The following is an 18791-nucleotide window of genomic DNA, read 5'->3' as shown; positions in this document are numbered from 1 at the left end:
CATTCTTTACTTTCTCTCACTCTTGGCATTTGCTTTGTTTACTGTATAGTACAAATAAGTGTTCTAATACTCTTGTTTCTCTGTACTCCTCAGGTTTTCTGGGTGACATATATGCCATTTTACTTATAAACATTTTCCTCGTTAAGCTTCTATCTTGTTCTACTAGTGACCTGGTGCATGGATTCATGCACATTGAAAGGAAATTAATTAGAAGGTGGCTGGCGGGGCGGGACTGGGCTAGATGGGGCCGGACATGCCAACCTTCCTCGGTCCCTCCCTGGCCAGTGGCACCTGGGGTAGCACTGTGGCTTGAAAGGCGTCTGTGGTGTGAGCAGGGTCCCTCTGACAGGTGGGGTCCCTCAGCCTGGCCTGCAAGGATTGGGCAAAAACTGGCTCTCCAACATCCCCTTAGGTGTTCCAGACTGAGAGAGGGCACTCTGCAAAGTTGCTGTCATACAGGGTGTGGAAGGCAAATGCAAGTGTGCAGTAAACCAGATTCGGGGCCAACAGTGCCTCAGCAAAAACATAAACCATGGCCAAAGGTGGAATCATGCAGCCCCACTAGGAATCAAGCTCCCTCCTCTCTGGTTTCAGGGTGCGTCACCCGAGAACTGCTGCTGCCAAGTCACTGCAGCTCAGCAGCTCCTGCGTTGAGCATCTTCCCCCTGTTCACTGTGCATCATAGTGACCGGCCAGATGATCCGACACTTAGCATATTAGCCTTTTATATATATAGATAATCTCTAAGTCATTCACCAGAGGCCTTCATACTAACTGCTGAAAGATAATTGTCACTACATGATCTAGTGTTTCAAACCATTAAGCCAGAATTACTCAGAGTAAAGATGATTTTATCAATGATTAAAAATTAATATAGAATGCACAGATATGTCCTAAAATATTGGGGAAATTGTCCAAGAGCATAGAGTTTAACGGTACTCTGAATATGCAAAAGAAAAAATTTGCTTAATCTTTTTGCTGAGCACTGAAAGAATTAATGGGGTTATAACTGGGTGAGCAAAGGGGTGGAGAGAAACAAACCCAAGACAGAGGTAACCAGACCAGTGATAATGTGAGCATAGGTGTAGGGCCAGGGCTTCATATGCATCGCAGAATATGAGAAAATGATACTGCTAAAAAAAATAAAGAAAGAAAGAAAAGTAGGAAAAGTTGAGAAGCTATAAGAGAACAAATAATGTGTGGCTAGATAATGAAAGGGTTTGAGTGCCTAGTTCCAAATAAAGAACTAGGATGATAGTCTCAAAATATGAAGTTGATGATGCTGTGGTTTTTGAGGTAATATTTGTCTGTGTGTGTTTCTCTTTCATAGGACTTTAAAAAATTTGGCTGTAGAAAGTAGTATGAATTGGAATTTTTTTATTATGTAGGGAAGCTAACCACCAATTCATTTAAAAAATCGCATGATGTTGATGTATTTGTTTTTTTCTTTGTTGTTGTTTTTTTAAATATATTTTTATTGATTTCAGAGAGGAAGGGAGAGGGGGAGAGAGAGAGAGACATCAATGATGAGAGAGAATCATTGATCAGCTGCCTCTTACGCACCTCTTACTGGGTATCGAGCCTGCAACCCAGGCATGTGCCCTTGACCGGAATCGAACCTGGGACCCTTCAGTCCGAGGGCCGACACTCTATCTACTCAGCCAAACCAGCCAGGGCTATTGATGTATTTGTTGATATAGATTATTAGGAAAAGGGGAAAAAGACCGGAGATATGAAAATTCCTGTGCAGAGGAAATGAGAACACTCCCATTTCTGCTGGTCGGTGATTCTGTTTACAGCCTGCCTTTTTCTCACTTGGTGTAGCCATCCTTTCCACTGGCCAAGGGTAGTAATAATGTGGTACATCATGCCAAAATTTATAGTAAAGGTCTAATCTGATGATGCTGTGACTCTTGGCTCTTAGTCAAATGTGTGTGCAGCCCAAACACACTAAGATTCCTTACAAGGTGCTGAAACAGGCTGGCTGTGTTTTCATTTATTGTGAGACCTGATAAGGTTCTAAGGTAACAGAATATGTGCTTGACTTATATTTGCTCCATCTAGTGAGCAGGATGGAGTAACTCTGGGGTTAATTTAGTCACACAACTAAGATAAGAAAAGTTGGCTTGGATAAAATCTGTTGTATCTGAAGTATAAATCATCTCATTGAAATCTAATGAAGTTTAGGACAAAACATCAGAAGTTAACATCAATTTAAGTGTTATGGTCTGGGGGCTGGCCACTCCTTACTCTAGTGGGTAGTAACAAAAGTCTCAATAAAAATACAAGAAGTCCAGCCTAGAGAGAACCTGAGACCCAGTTTTGAGCCTGAGATCTGACTTGCAGAGTGATGGGATATGTCTACCCTAGCTGTTTGGACTAGGTGAACTGGACTAGGTATCTTCCTCAGACTTTAAAAACCCATTGTCTCTGGGTTTCAATTTTGTTACAAGTGTAGGAATAGCTTGCTTCTCAGAAACAAGAAGTTCATGGAAATAACATCAAATTCTTGGGAAGTACAAAGTACTATGCACATATCTAGAAATAGTAGTACTGGCTGCTGAGGTAAGAGAGTGGTTCATTTCCACAACCTGATATTCAAGAAGGGGCTGTGTTTAGTTTTTCAAAGGCCTAATAGAATCCTTTTATGTAGCTATACTGAGGTGGTCCGGGATGATTTTGACTGGAATGTGATGACTTTGGGAAACCCCATGCTGTTCAGAGGTGCTGACTGGTATATATACAAGTCTTTTATTAATGAGGAAGGAAATGTGAGATATTAAATTAGTAAGTGCAATTTTCTGAATAGTTACAATATTTTAGAAACATGACATTCTTGTGGGATAGAGGAAGAAAATATTTGAGGTTCACAATTTTTTATCTAAAACTTTTAGCCAGACATGTTTTTGAACTCAGAAAATCTTTGGATTCTAGAAATGTATTAGGATGCCTAGACCATACATTAAGTAATCTCTTCAGTGGAGTCTTGACCAACAACCCTTAATTAAACACATTAGTATTTCTACAAGTAAACATGTGAATAGTCACACTGACTATTCGATGAGATTATGAAAGACTAAGAAGACTTAATGACAGTTCAGATCAGGTTTGTTACCAAATTAATTTGGTGTGAAGTTACAAAAACCTTACAAATCAATTTTGGATTTCTGAATTGTGGCTAATGTGTTAGCAATCGACCTGATCAAGTAACCAATTATTAAGTAATTACTACATGCCAACTTTGAGATGGGACCATTTGCACTAATCTTTGTAAACATCCTGTTAAAGTAGATATTGTTATCTATTATCCATAATTTACAAATTAGGAAAGGGAAACCAAGGCTCAGCGAGTGGCCAGCAGCCATAAGTATGTGGCAGACCTGGAATTTGAACTCAGCTCCTTCTGCCTGAAAGACAAAGAATAATTGTCTTCCTCACTGATTGATCACAGTTATTGTGATTATTTGCACCTGTTGCCTTCACACACACAAAAAAAAAAGCCAGTTGGTTAGAGTATCATTCCAATATGCTGAAGTTGCTAGTTCGATCCCCGGTTAGGGAACATACAAGAATTGATGTTTCTCTCCCTCTAAAATCAATAAATAAAATTTTTAATGCCTTAACAACTTAAGTTTTCTCTCCTCACTCTACAATCTTTCTCAGAAAATTCAGCCAATGATCATTTATAAGCAAACTAGAGGCCCAGTGCACGAAATTCATGCACGGGGGCGGTGGGGGTGTGTGTGTGTCCCTCAGCCCCGTCTGCACCCTCTCCAATCTGGGACCCCTCTTACAATCCAGGACTGCTGGCTCCCAACCTCTTGCCTGCCTACCTGCCTGATTGCCCCTAACCGCTTCTGCCTGCCAACCTGATTGCCGCCTAACCACTCCCCTGCCAGCTGATTGATGCCTAACTGCTCCCCTGCCAGCCTGGTCACCCCTAACTGTCCTCCCCTGCAGGCCTGGTCCCCCCTAACTGCCCTCCCTTGCCAGCCTGGTCACCCCTAACTGCCCTCCCCTGCCGGTCTAGTCACCCCCAACTGCCCTCCCCTGCAGGCCTGGTTCCCCCAACTTCCCTCCCCTGCAGGCCTGGCCACCACCAACTGCCCTCCCCTGGAGGCCTGGTCACCCCTAACTGCCTCCTCTGCTGGCCTGGTCGCCGCCAACTGCCCTCTCCTGCAGGCTTGGTCCCCTGCAACTGCCCTCTCCTGCATGCCTTGTCCCTCCGATCTGCCCTCCCCTGCAGGCCTGGTTGCCCCCAACTGCCTTCCCCTGCAGGCCTGGTTGTCCCCAACAGCCTTCCCCTGCAAGCCTGGTCCCCCAACTTCCCTCCTCTGCAGGCCTGGTTCCCCCAACTGCCCTCCCCTGCAGGCTGGTTCCCCCAAACTGCCCTCCCCTGCAGGCCTGGTTGCTCCCAACTGCCCTCCCCTGCAGCCCTGGTCCCCCCCAACTGCCCTCCCCTGTAGGCCTGGTCCCCCAACTTCTCTCCTCTGCAGGCTGGTCCCCCCAAACTGTTCTCCCCTGCAGGCCTGGGTCACCCCCCAACTGTCCTCCCCTACAGACCTGGTCGCACCCAACTGCCCTCTCCTGCTGGCCTGATTGCCCACAACTACCCTCCCCTGCTGGCCATCTTGTGGTGGCCATCTGTGTCCACATGGGGGTGGCCATCTTTGACCACATGGGAGAGGCCATCTTGTGTGTTGGAGTGATGGTCAATTTTCATATTACCTCTTTATTATATAGGATGATACCAGCTGGATCTATAGCCCACTCCTGAGTATCACACTTAAATATTTGACTTACTGTTGGGCATCTCCATGTAATTGTCTCACTGTTCCAGTGACCTCCAAATAGAACTAAGCATTTTTCTCCTCCACATTTGTCTTTCAGAATTCCCTATTCTACCATCTCAGTTACCCCAAGGCTGAACTCTTCCCATTTCCCTCCCTCTCCAACTCTGTAATTACAAAGTCCTGTGGAGTGCAACACAAGAGCAGCACCGAGGAAGCTGGGGTTCTCCCAGTGCAGTAATTTAATTTACCAACCACAGATCTTGTCACCATTCCCAGACAGTATGTATAAAACGGAGGTTCTGACCAATTGTGGATAGCCAAAGTAGCCTGAATTCCCACCTACCTGCTCAATGGCACATTGCTAAATATGAAACCCTATCATTTACCCTGTATTCTAGACTACTTTATGTGTGAAAAAAACCTGTTTTCTGTGACCTCAAAATTACCTGTATTTCCTCTATTCCTGTGGGTGTCTCATAATATTGACCAACTAAGTGTATAAAATGCTTTCCGATAACAACTAACCTTTGCTCCAAACTTGTGCTGGGATGCTCATGAGGTAAAGTAACAGCCACCTGTTTTTTCATTCCCACCTTCAGGTAAAAGGCCGAGCCTGAAAGTCCACATCAACACCACAAGTGACTCTATCTTCTTGAAGTTCCTTCGTCCAAACCCGAATGTAAAACTGGAAGGTTTTCTTCTGGGATATGGCAGCAATTTATCACCAAATCAGTACTTCCCTCTTCCCTCGGAAGGGAAATACACCGAGGCGGTAGTCGGTAAGATGCTTGTCTCTCGGGCCTGGGAAGGAGAGCTAAAAGTGACGGGTGTTACGTGATACATAAATTGTGAGGGCAACACCATTTCTTCTCCATCCTCAGCTGAATCGAATGCCAGAATTACAAATCCTCTTCATAATTGTTAGCCATGGCACAATTCCTTACATCAAAGAATATGTGATGCATATTCTGCATGTACTACAGAAATAATCACCTTCATTGCCATTATACCTACAATCCCTGAGCACATACTTCGATTGCATAGGGAAAAAATAAGCTGAAACACCTGGTTTAAATCTCTGTAATATAGCTTATGTGGAGTAACACGCCCCCCTACCCCTTGCCCGCAACCCCCAGTGCTTTAACTTTCTTCTGGTGGAAAATAACAACTATGGCTTTCTGGATGCCTCTTCATGAGAAGCTACCTTTACAAATGTTATTGATGCATAACCCATGGACATAGACAATAGGTGTTGGAGGCCTGGGATGGGGGGCGGGGGTGGGCTATAAGGGGTCAATGGGAGAAAAAAAAGGGGACATATGTAATATTTCCAACAATAAAGATTTAAAAACAAAAACAAAACATAAAAAAATAAAAAGAGGAAAAATAAATAAAAATGTTACCGGTGGAAGTGTGGGATCTTCTTCCCCACTGGGTGCTGGGAAGTGGCGGCCTTATGATATCTAGAGGCAAAGTATTTCCTGAGGCTCGCGAGGGAGGATGCGAGATTTTTATTTGCATGGAATTACATCCCTGGGTTTCCAAAGTCCCGTTTCCTTTAATCCCATCCTGGAAGAAGTGCAGCTGGGGATTCAGTAGATCTAGAAGCAGAGCCAGTGCCCAGAGCTTCCATTCCGTGTTGGAATTGGGTCTGGTACAGCATCCGGCTAGTTCAGTCCATTAGTCCACTGTTGGGGCCCACATGGCTGTGGGGCCTTTGGGCAAATGCAGGAGCATGGGAGCCCTGCAGGTCAGGAGTCAAACAAGAGGGACCCGGAGTCAACCAAGAGCAAACTAAGAAAGCACAAAGCAAGAGAGTGAACTCCTTTGTATCTCAAATCTTCCAGTGCTGGCAGGGGCCATGCCTACTCTAGCCAATGACCTGTTCCCCCGTGTGACTGACAGACAAGTACCTTCCCTGTGTCACCCAGACTTTACGAGGCATGCCTCTATTCTCCACCCCGTTCAGTCCCTACCCCCAGCCATCCGTGGAAAATAGACCCGTGGCCTCCTGGGAAGCAATAAACTGCGCTTGCTGGCAAAGCTGCACAAATGATATGCTGGCTATTTGTCCTTCCCTTTGCTTCTTTCCTGTTAAGAATAACTAGGTTAATTACAATGGTATCCAAAATAAAAAGTATCATATTTTGAAAAAATTTTTAGTATGTCAGACACAAAGATTAGAGTTTTCATATATAATAAAGTTTAACATTTCATTGAATGTTTTTAATCACATTAAAATATAATTTGGAGGATGTGGGCAGCTTCAAGTCTTGTTCAGTAAAATTGTTTGCAGATAAGACCTTTTTAAAGAATAACACTTTTTAAAACAGAGATCATCTATTATGAATGCTCTCAAAGGCTTCTGAACAGTCTGAGATTTATATTTTGCTCCACTGCTAGGATTATTGCTAAGGAGCTTTTCCATGAACTTCTGATATTTAAGCCCGTAACTTGAACTATTGTAGATCAGATCTGGCATTTATTCATATATACTCAGATGAATCTGTTTTGTCCTGCAGCCCCTTGCTTCTCATAGAGAAGTCTCAGTTGTACTTTAAAATCAGGCAAGGGAGTAACATGGTTAATTAAATGTCTAGACTAGATTTTATGTAAGATAATCACTTTAATAAAACAAACAAATTATAGTTACCAAAAAATTGAGATTCAGGAACTTGGGCAAATATAACCACATTAACCTTGATCATATAAGCCATAAAGAATTTGAAATTTGCAAATATTCCCCCATCACACTCACTCTTTACTATAAAAAGTGACTGGACGCTGTATACTATAACTCCACACAAACAGAAACAGATCTACTGCTCCTGTATTTACTGAGCATTAGAAGTGATAGTTCTCTTGTGATGGTTACTAGTTAAATGATGAGCAATAATCAAATGGACTAGGTACCCTTTTATTTCTCTACTACTGTTTTAATCCTTTAAGATATTTTTATTATGGAAAATTCAAACATAAGGGGAGAGAATATTATAATGGCCCTCGTGTCTCATCATGCAACTTGAATACATATAACTTTTTTACTAATCTTGTTCCATGTATTCTTCATACACATTATGCTACTTGAATATTTTAATTGCGTTGCTGGACAGGGACTGGGCCCAGAGCAGGTCTGCCTTGAACGGGCCAGTAGTGTTTGGGTTCTTGACTTTGTGCAGCGAAGATTTCACCACTGAGTCCAGGTGACTTTGAGGATATGTTTATTAAAGTTGGGGACAGTGAGACAAGGCAGGGCTTAGACTAGAAGCAGCAGCAGGAGAGCCTAAGCAGGGCTGCTTTGGCTCTGGAGAAATGTCATGGGAAAGAACAGTGCGCCTTGGGTCCTTTGTTTTCAGGCTTTTAATCTCTCCCTAGCTGGTGGGAGTCCTAAGGGAGGTCACACGGGAGGGTCTTAACAGAATATTCATTAACTTTCCAGGTGTGTCCTTCAATATGTCGATTGATCATATAGAAGGGTCAGGGTTTTGTTTTTTTCTGGTTAGTTTTACTTTCAAAGAACGTCATTGAAGCGGGACCGAATCCTAGGCCCCTCTGCAGTCTGGAATGTGTAAAGGATTTATTCCTCGGGGTCCTTGGTTAGGGAAGGTAAAACCTTGTGATTCATTATCTGGCTGTAAATTGCTCAAATTGTTTGGCCTTGTTTAATTATTTTTGTCTCAGTTTCCACTTGTCACGGAATTTCCCTAGCTTCTTACTATCCTGTTACAATTGGATATCATATTTTTAAATCTATTTTTTATTAAATCTTTATTGTTGAAAGTATTACACATGTCCCCCTTTTCCCCTCATTGACCCCATCTAGCCTGCCCCCACCCCAGGTCTTCACCACCCTACTGTCTGTGTCCAGGGGTTATCCATATATGCATACAAGTTCTTTGGATGATCACTTCCCATCCACCCATCCTCCCCCGCCTTCCCTCTGAGATTCTGAAGTCTAGGCTTCTGTGTCTCTGGATCTATTTTGTTCATCAGTTTATTTTGTTCATTAGATTCCACATATGCGTGAGATCCTATGAAACTTACCTTTCTCTGACTGGCTTATTTCACTTAGCATAATACTCTTCAGGTCCCTCCATGCTGTCTCAGAGGGTAAGAGATCCTTCTTTTTTACTGCTGCATAGTATTCCATGGTATAAATGTACCACAGCATTTTTATCCACTCATTTACTGATGGGCACTTGGGCTGTTTCCAGATCTTAGCTATTGTAAATTATGCTGCTATGAACATAGGAGTGCATACATTTTTTTCCTGATTGGTATTTCGGGTTTCTTAGTATATATTCCAAGAGTGGGATCACTGGGTCAAATGGCAGTTCCATATTTAACTTTTTGAGGAAACTCCATGCTGTTTTCCATAATGGCTGTACCAGTCTGCATTCCCACCAGCAGTGTACTAGGGTTCTCTTTTCTCCACATCCTCACCAGCATTTTTCATTTGTTGCTTTGTTGATGTTAGCCATTCTAACAGGTGTGGTGTTTTAATTTGCATCTCTCTGATGATCAGTGACTTTGAGCATTTTTTCATATGTCTCTTATCCAACTGTATGTCCACTTTGGAGAAGTGTCTATTTAGGTCCTCTGCCCATTTTTTTAAAAAATATATTTTATTGGTTTTTTACAGAGAGGAAGAGAGAGGGATAGAGAGCTAGAAACATCGATCAGCTGCCTCTTGCACACCCCTTACTGGGGATGTGCCCGCAACCAAGGTACATGCCCTTGACCGGAATCGAACCTGGGACCCTTGAGTCCGCAGGCCGATGCTCTATCCACTGAGCCAAACCGGTCTCGGCTGCCCATTTTTTAAATTGGATTGTTTGTCTCCCTTTTGTTAAGTTGTATGAGTTCCTTATATATTTTGGATAGTGACCCTTGATCAGATGTATCATTACCAAATATGTTCTCCCATACAGTGGGCTCCCTTTTCATTTTGTTGGTGGTATCTTTTGCTGTGCAGAAGTGTTTTATTTTGATGTAGTCCCATTTGTTTATTTTCTCCTTAGTTTCCTTCGCCCTAGGAGATGTATTGGTAAACATATCACTACGAGAGATGTCTGAGATTTTGCTGCCTATGGTTTCTTCTAGGATTTTTATGATTTCACAACATACATTTAAGTCCTTTATCCATTTTGAGTTTATTCTTGTGTATAATGTAAGTTGGGAATCTAGTTTCATATTTTTTGCATGTATCTGACCGATTTCCCCAACATCATTTATTAAAGAGACTGTCTTAACTCCATTGTATGTTCGTGCCTCCTTTGTCAAGTATTAATTGAGAGAAATGGAGTGGGTTGGCTTTTGGGGTCCTTTCTGCTCTGTTGATCTATATTCCTGTTCTTGTGTCAATACCAGGCTATTCTATCTCTTTTTTCAATGTCCTGTAGTTTTCCTAGTACAAGTCTTTTACTTCCTTGGTTAAGTTTATTCCTAACTATCTTAATTTTTTTGTTGCCATGGTAAATGGAGTTGTTTGTTTAGTTTCTCTTTCTGAGAATTCATTATTGGTGTATAAAAAAAGCCATCAGTTTTTGGGAGTTGGTTTTGTATCCTGCTACATTGCCAAATTCATTTATTAAATCTAGTAGTTTTTTGGTGGAGTCTTTAGGTTTATTAGGTCATCTGCAAATAATGACAGTTTTACTTCCTCCTTTCCAATTTAGATGTCTTTTATTTCTTCTTCTTGTCTGATTGCTGTGGCTAGGACTTTCAGTACTATCTATCTATCTATCTATCTATCTATCTATCTATCTATCTATCTATCATCTATCGGCCTAAGTGACCAGCTGACCAGCCAACCGGCCAATCAGCCGACCAACCAGTAGCTATGATGCACACTGACCATTAGGGGGCAGACGCTCAACACAGGAGCTGCCGAGCAAAAGCAACTTTGCAGAGTTCCCTCTTGCACTCCAGGACCCCTCGGGGGATGTCAGACTGCCAGTTTTGGCCTGATCCCTGCAGGCCAGGCTGAGGGACCACACCGGTGCATGAATCCATGCACCAGGACTCTAGTGTTGAATAAGAGTGGTAAAAGCAGACATCTCTGTGTTGTTCCTGTTCTTCGGGAAAATGTTTTTAGTTTTTGCCCATTGAATATGATGTTTGCTGTAGGTTTGTCATATATGGCCTTTATCTTGTTGAGATATGCTCCCTCTATTCCCACTTTACTGAGAGTTTTTACCAAAAATGGGTGTTGGATTTTGTTGAATGCTTTTTCTACATCAATTGATATGATCATGTGATTTTTGTCTTTCATTTTGTTTATGTGATGTATCACAGTTATTGATTTGCGGATATTGTACCAGCTTTGCATTCCTGGAATAAATCATGCTTGATCATTGTGTATGATCTTTCTAATGTAATGCTTGATCCAATTTGCTGGAATTTTGTTGAGGATTTTAGTGTCCATGTTCATTAGTGATATTGGCCTGTAATTCTCTTTCTTTGTAGTGTCTTTATCTGGTTTTGGAATTAGGATAATGCTGGCCTCATAAAAAGAGCTTGGAAGTATTCTTTCCTCTTGGGTTTTTTGGAATAGTTTGACGAGGATAGGTGTTAACTCTTCTTTGAATGTTTGGTAAAACTCCCCAGTGAAACCATCTGGACCAGGGCTTTTGTTTGCTGGGAGTCTTTTTATTACTGTTTCTATTTCATCAGTTGTTATTGGCCTATTCAGGTTTTCTGATTCTTTCTGATTCAGTTTTGGGAGATTGTATTTTTCTAGGAATTTGTCCATTTCATCCACATTGTCCAGCTTGTTGGCATATAGTTGTTCATAGTATTTTCTTACAATCCTTTGTATTTCTGTGGTGTCTGTGGTTACTTCTCCACTTTCATTTCTGATTTTATTTATTTGGGTCTCTTCTCTTTGTTTCTTGATGAGTCTGGCTAATGGTTCATCAAACTTGTTCATCTTTTCAAAAAACTAGCTCTTGGTTTTATTGATTTTTTGTATTGTTTTTTTAGCCTCTATGTCACATATGTCTGCTCTAATCTATTATTTTTAAATCTATGAACACTTCAGTATGCATCTCTAATAGATAAGAAATATTTTTAATAATTCCATGTTTTTATCACATTATAACAATAATAATTCCATAATATTTTCTACCTCGTCCATACTTAAATTTCTCTGGTGATCTTAAAAATGCCTTCTTAGAGTTGTATTTTTTTCTTTTTTGTTTTTTGAGTCAGGATCCAAACAAGGTCTACATGTTACATTTGGTTGTTATGTCTCTTAAATCTCTCTTATTCTGTAATAATCCTCTTTCCCTTCCCTTTTAAAATGTCATTGATTTTCTGAAGAAATTAGGTTATACATCCTGGTCCATATTCTATATTTAACTGGTTGCTTCCATTCCATATTTCTGAATTTGCTCTTCTATCACTGTACTTCCTGTGAAAAGCTATTTAAATTTGAAGGTTGCATTATATTTGGATTCAGTTTTGGGGGGAAATAATATTTTATAGGTGGTACTATATACTTCCTAGCAACTCACAAAAGAGGTACCTGATGGTTGATATCATACTTAGTGTTGTTAAGACTATTGTGTGTAGGTGGTCTCAGCCTGATCCATCCATTATAGAATTCACCATCAAATTTCACTTAATGGTTTAGCATCTACTGGTGATCATTGCCCAGATCCATTATTTTAAAGTAGGGTTATAAAATGGCAATTTTACATTGTGGATAGAGTATAGATGGAATCTAATTTTATCATTTGTTCTGTATTGTTTAGCTGAAATTCTATAATAAAGAATTTTATTTTATTTTTCCTTAGTCATGTTTTAGAAAAGGCAGGGTAAATTCTCATTGCAATAAGTTGGTGCCCTGCTATGGTGACGAATGATACTGTTTGTTTTATTATCAATAAGTGAGTTAATTTTTAAATATTTAATGGGTTTTAATCAATATGTCACTTATCCAGCTCTATGTTTCTTCTCATTGTCTAGCTTGAATATGGTTGGTTGTGAACTTATTGAAGTCAAAATTTATGTCTTACTCTGGTTTACAATGAGTAGAGAGGCGGTAACTACACATTTATGGAACTGAATAGACTCAAGTTGGCATCAAGTGGTTAGGCTGGAGAGGCCATGAAAAATTATGCAATCTAGACCTTTGTCATCAGGCAAGTATATATTTAAGCCATCCAAGGTGGATAAAATAGATAGATCACTATGTATTGTAAAAATCTCTAGGGACTAAGATTCCCAATTTCTGGAAAGCATTTTCAAATAGCCTTTTCAAAACTCTTACCTCATACTTTAAATCAGTATGTTCTTTTTATTAATCTCCTTTGTATTCTAGTAGTATTCTAGTGGAAGAAAAAAGCATTCCTCTTACATATTTCCTTTCCCACCTTTCTTTATGCCAAGGAATTTATGTGCTTCTACTTTTATTACTTCAAAATGGACTTGCATTTCCAGGTTAAATGTTATTCTTTAGAAACTCAGATTATATATTGATTATATATTGTCTTTCTTAATTATTGTGTTTATATTAATTGTTTCTAATTGATTAACAGTTGTTTATTGTTGCTATAATAAGTTACCAAACTTGGTTGCTTAAAACATCACAAACTTACTATCTTAGCCTTCTTTAGATCAGAAGTTCAACAAGGGTCTCACCAGGCTAAAAGCAAGGAGCGGGCAGGGCTGGCTGCATTCCTCTGGAGGCCCTAGGGCGAGGGGGGGGGGGGGGGGGGGCGGGCGGCATCTGTCTTCTTGCTTTTCCCAGCATTCCTCTTTCACCTTTAAAGTCAACAATGGGTCAAGCAGTTCTACCACATCACTCTGATCTCTTCTACTTCCTCTTTCACTATTTAAGGATCCTTGTCATTATACTGAACCCACCTAGATAATCCAGGATGGTCTCCCTATTTTAAGGTCAGTTGATTAACAACTTTGATTCCACTTGCAACCTTAATTCTCCTTTAATGTAACATATTCACAGGTGTTGGGGATTAGGATCTGGGCAATTATTCTGCCTGCCATAAATTGTATGTTTGAAATTAGTGTCTCTATTCCCTTTCTGCCACCAATTTACTGCTAATCATTCTCAATTCTATTCATCTGTAAACTGTAATAAAGTCTATTTTTCACAGATGTGCTGTGGGCATATTAGTGAATTCATGGTCATAAGTGATGAGTTGAAATCCCTTGAGATCAATATGCTATACAAGAGCAAGGAATTTTGTGTGTGTTTTTTTTAAATGGAAAAAAAGTATCACAGCCCCTCCTATTACTTTCTTCTGTAATAGGAAATGACACTGACCTATACCCATAGTAACTTATTCTCATTTTCAAAAACAAATACGAAATGCCACATCATCTGACACATCCCATTTGTTTGGTGTGTTTGAAAGATCTCAGCATTGAAATGAGAAGCTGTTGATCGTTCAGAAATATTCAAATGAACTTGCAGTGATCTGTGGACTAATAGTTTAAATAATCATTTATAAGTATGTCTACATTTATTTTAATATCTATTGTCTCTATCTAAATTGAACTAACAGGGGCATTTCCAAAAGTCACATGCTGCTCTTACATGCAAAACTAAAAAAATAAAAATATTCCTTTTTGCTATTTTGGAAAATAAGATTCATATGAAACACTTGTAAAAATTTTTTACTAATGTAAAATCTTTTACTAAAATTTTAATAGATTAATTGGAGCAGTAGGGTAACTTGTATTTTCCAAGGTACTATTAATAAATATTAATGGCTGTGAGAATCTTGCAATGATGTGCTAAAACATGATTCCCATATAATAGATCTGCTAGGTTCCTGAGTCCTTTTCTTTACCCATATCATCAATGTTCTCATCTGGTTTACACATTGGGTTTTTGCTTTTATGTGCAGCTGTTGGTAATTTTGCATATATCCAATAAAGTAAAAAATGAGGATATTTTTACTTTGAAACTTTTTAGAGCCAGACTCTATGATGTTCTCTTGACATCTGAAAATACTTTAATCAGTGTCACCTGGGAAGGAAAGCATTTCAGTCCATCAATTATTAGTGCAAGTTAACAAGTTATTTTTGTATGTTTACTGCAAGAAAAGCTTAATTTAAAAAAAAATCATATATATATTTATCACTATCATGAATTCTGACTAAAGAATCTGTCTTTCAACCGGGTGATAGGACTCCAAAAAGGTTTAAGAGGGCAGATTTCTGAACTCCTGTGTTCTCCCAGCTGCTAACCATCACACTCACAGTCCTAACAACGCCCGTTCCTCACGCCCAGCCACAGGCCTCCCAGCCACTCTGCCCAGTCCCCACATGGCCAGTAGCGCCTTAGAGCGACTTCTGCACCAGAGGGGAGCACCCCCCCCCCCCCAATAGCCCCGTAGACTCTCTGCACTGGGAGGAGCCTGGACCAGAATGCTAACATCTGCATTCTAGAAAGATCCACCTCTACCCAGAGAGGCAGAATGGTGAGAGGAAAGAATGTGTGTATCCTTTTTTCAGTCAGACAGACCTGGGTTTAAAGTCAACACAACTACTTACTGTGGAGTAGTTCTGGGTAAGTCCTAACTTCTCTGTTTCACTTTTCTCATATATAAAATAGAGAGATAATCTCTTAGGAATGTTGTGAAAGCTAAGCATAAAGTATATAAGGCAGCTAACATAAACCCTAGCACCGAGTAGGCATGTTTTATAAGTTTTTTCACTTGCTATCATAATGAGCTGAGTGATCCTGGATAATTTACCTCAACTCTCTGCGCTTTGTTTTTCTCCGTTGCTAATAATGAATGGGCTGAATCACCACTGAAGTTCTGGTCGGCTCTCAGATTTGCCTAGGCTGAAAAACCTCGTCTCAGTGGTAGATCTGTGGTTTTGTTTTCAGTTTTTGTGCGATTTTTGGAAGGTGGGGTTTCAGTAAAATGATAGAAGTGGATGTTTGGCAGAACTGCCAGTCACTAAAAAGAAGTACCCATACACATCTTTCTGTTGCACTTAAGGAATGTTTTCTTGGAAGGGACAACTCCAAAAACAGATTAAGAAACAAAAGAAGCAGCAAGATCTGACTGTGACACAGCACGTTGGATGGGCACACACCTCTCTCCTGGAGTCACGGCCTTTTCATTATTAAGGGGGATTCCTCTTTGGTGCCCTTGGATAGAGCTGGCAGGTGCCTCTTACAATTCCACAGCTGTGGCCTCCGAAGAAAAAAAGGTGAAACCTCAAAATATAGTGCTTAAAAAAATACAGCTGAGCTTGTCATCTCTAGATTTTACTTTTCCAGTCTCTGTCTTATTCCAACAAGGCAGTGTTTATAAAGAACATAGCAAAACTTTTTACCTGTTTTACAAAATAAGATGATAAAAATAAGAGCATGACACTGTTTTATTTACTTAACTGCTGGTAATTTTATCTCGGCAAGTTCAGGCCAAAGGGTAATCGGCAGTTTCTTATTCTGATTTTTCACCAATGTTTATTTCACAGGAGAAAATTACTTTTTTAAATGATTTTGAACAAAGTTTACTTATAATTGATTACCCGGATACGAATAAACATAAATTCTATGCTTATAATTTTACGCAATTTACATTCCTGCAGATTATTAATTCCTCTTACACATTTTACCCTGAATTTTTACATTTGCACAGAAAGCAAGAGTAAATGCACAGTTTTTCTTCTTTCTTCATTGCAACTCAGAACCTCCACTGCCCTTCTCTATCTCTTTGTCATAAAAGTGCTCTGTCCATTTTTATGGGAGTGGGATGAAATATACAGCAATGGCGATTGCTACTATGTGTTACGCGTAAGGATAAAATCACCTGCGTGACAAAAAGAAGTGAATATTTATTGCAATAAGTGCCACGAGGAAGGTGGTGGTGGATTTACTGAAGAAAAATAACTTGAATAAAGAATTGAAGGAACTGTATAAAAAGTAATTAAGCTGAAAAATAACTAGTAAAAAGGGAGCAGGGACAAGAGATAGCCCAGCCATTGGAACCAGCTCAGTCCCTCTCTTTCCTGGCAGAATCCTTAGAGAACTAGCAAGAGGCTGTGAGGGGAGAGAGTGAGATGACAGACAGCAGTGCGAAGCCAAGGCAAACCCCCCCCCCCACGGCTCGGATGAGGGATGGTAGCTGAGTAGGGGAGGTCCTGGTGGTCGTGCCCTTTACGCACAGGGAAACTGAAGCTCCAATGCAGGGTGTCCCCCAAAATGTATACACACTTTTCCCCTGTTAGCTCAGATGTAACCCATTGGAATTAATAATTATTCAAAGTGTGCATACATTTTTTGGGGGGACAAAAAAATGTATGCACACTTTGAATAATTATTTATTATTCAAAGTGTACGTACATTGAATAATATATAATTATATATTTATATTATTCAATGTATGGTTTAAGTAACCTTCCTAAAGCAGGGGTCCTCAAACTTTTTAAACAGGGGGCCAGTTCACTGTCCCTCAGACCGTTGGAGGGCCGGACTATAGTTTAAAAAAAACTATGAACAAATTCCTATGCACACTGCACATACCTTATTTTGAAGTAAAAAAACAAAACGGCAAAAACACCCGCATACGCGGGCCGTAGTTTGAGGACGCCTGTCCTAAAGTTACTCAGCTAGTAAATTTAGGAAATGTTATCTGTTCTTCTACAGTAGAAGGTACACACCAGCCATTTATTTGTTGCTTCTATAATGTCCTTTAAACAGAAAAGAAAAAAGTCCATATATTATGGAAGGAGCCATTGGCTCCCTAACTCATTAAGATTTTTTTTTAAAAAATATATTTCTTTATTGATTTCAGAGAGGAAGGGAGAAGGAGAGAGAGATAGAAACATCAATGATGAGAGAGAATCATTGATCGGCTGCCTCCTGCACACCCCCCACTGGGGATCGAGCCCGCAACCTGGGCATGTGCCCTTGACCAGAATCGAACCTGGGACCCCTCAGTCCGCAGGCTGACGCTCTATCCACTGAGCCAAGCTGGCCAGGGCCTCATTAAGATTTAAATGGGAAAACATGCAAAGTACTTACTGTGCCTCTTCCACCCCCACCACCATCTTTATTATGAGCTGCCTGTCCATCAAGCCCCACCTCTGTTCTTTGCAAGGCCATTTCTTGGCAGGTACCATTATTACCCTCTCCAAGAATATCCTAGAGCCTGAGCATTTTTTTTTTTATCATCCTTCTTAATAAATTGTTTTTATTTTTTTTATTTTGGTGTGTCTTGTCTGCTCTCACACTCCACCCTAACAGGAAACTCCCAGGAGCTAAGGGCCCTACAGGCCTTGGGTTCCTTTTTCACTCCCAGTGTCATTATACATTGAGAAGCACAGTAAGTGAACGCATGGGAGGGAGGCAGGGGAGAGGCCCAGGACATCTGGAACAGCTGCGGGTCACATGTACGACCTTGCTGACAGTCATGAGTACACTCACGTTTCCATGTCCAAATGTTGCTGACCAGTCACAAGTTAACTCGTGTCTTTTTCTCATCTCGTCAGTCAGTATTTCCAGAGACGTGATGGGCAATACATCTAATTCTTTCCACCCACCTTTTATTATGACAAAAGTTTTTTAAAAAAAAAGATGTGTCATGGCAGAGAAGAACGTTTGAGCGAATTACGTGCGGACATTGTGTCAGATTGGCCAGGTGACTTTGGTAGTCAGCCGGAAGATAGTACTTTGTCAGAAGATAGTAATGCGTCTGACATTAGAACATCAGAAAGGCAAAAGAGAAGTATGATAGCATCTGACAGTGAAAGTGATTCTGAAGAAGAATGAGCAGAAAAAGACATTTTACCAGCCTCGGAGGATTATACAAATATTTCAGGCCTAACTGTTCAATTTGGAGACCCACAAAGTATAACTGAAGTAACCAATTTATTTATTTATTTTGTTAATCCTCACTGGAGGATTTTTGCCATTGATTTTTTAGAGAGTGGAAGGAAGGGGGAGAGAGACACAGAGAGAAACCTAGATGTGAAAGAGACACATTGATTGGTTGCCTCCAGCACATG

The 18791-nt window shown here is 40.4% G+C and overlaps 1 protein-coding gene across 2 annotated transcripts in view; it reads left to right on the top strand.

The window, feature by feature from the left end:
- The window catches only part of ABI3BP (ABI family member 3 binding protein), a 256673-nt gene that overhangs the window by 55810 nt on the left and 182072 nt on the right, over positions 1-18791 (top strand). For both annotated transcript variants that reach the window (XM_054714049.1, XM_054714048.1), the window contains exon 2: positions 5393-5572. In XM_054714049.1, coding sequence (XP_054570024.1) covers positions 5393-5572 — 180 coding nt within the window. The remainder of the gene's footprint in view (positions 1-5392; positions 5573-18791) is intronic.

The sequence above is a fragment of the Eptesicus fuscus genome, chromosome 3, assembly GCF_027574615.1.
Source record: "Eptesicus fuscus isolate TK198812 chromosome 3, DD_ASM_mEF_20220401, whole genome shotgun sequence".
NCBI classification, from domain to species: Eukaryota; Metazoa; Chordata; class Mammalia; order Chiroptera; family Vespertilionidae; genus Eptesicus; species Eptesicus fuscus.
Note: the sequence above shows the minus strand (reverse complement) of the source record. Positions and strands in the feature narration are given on the sequence as shown.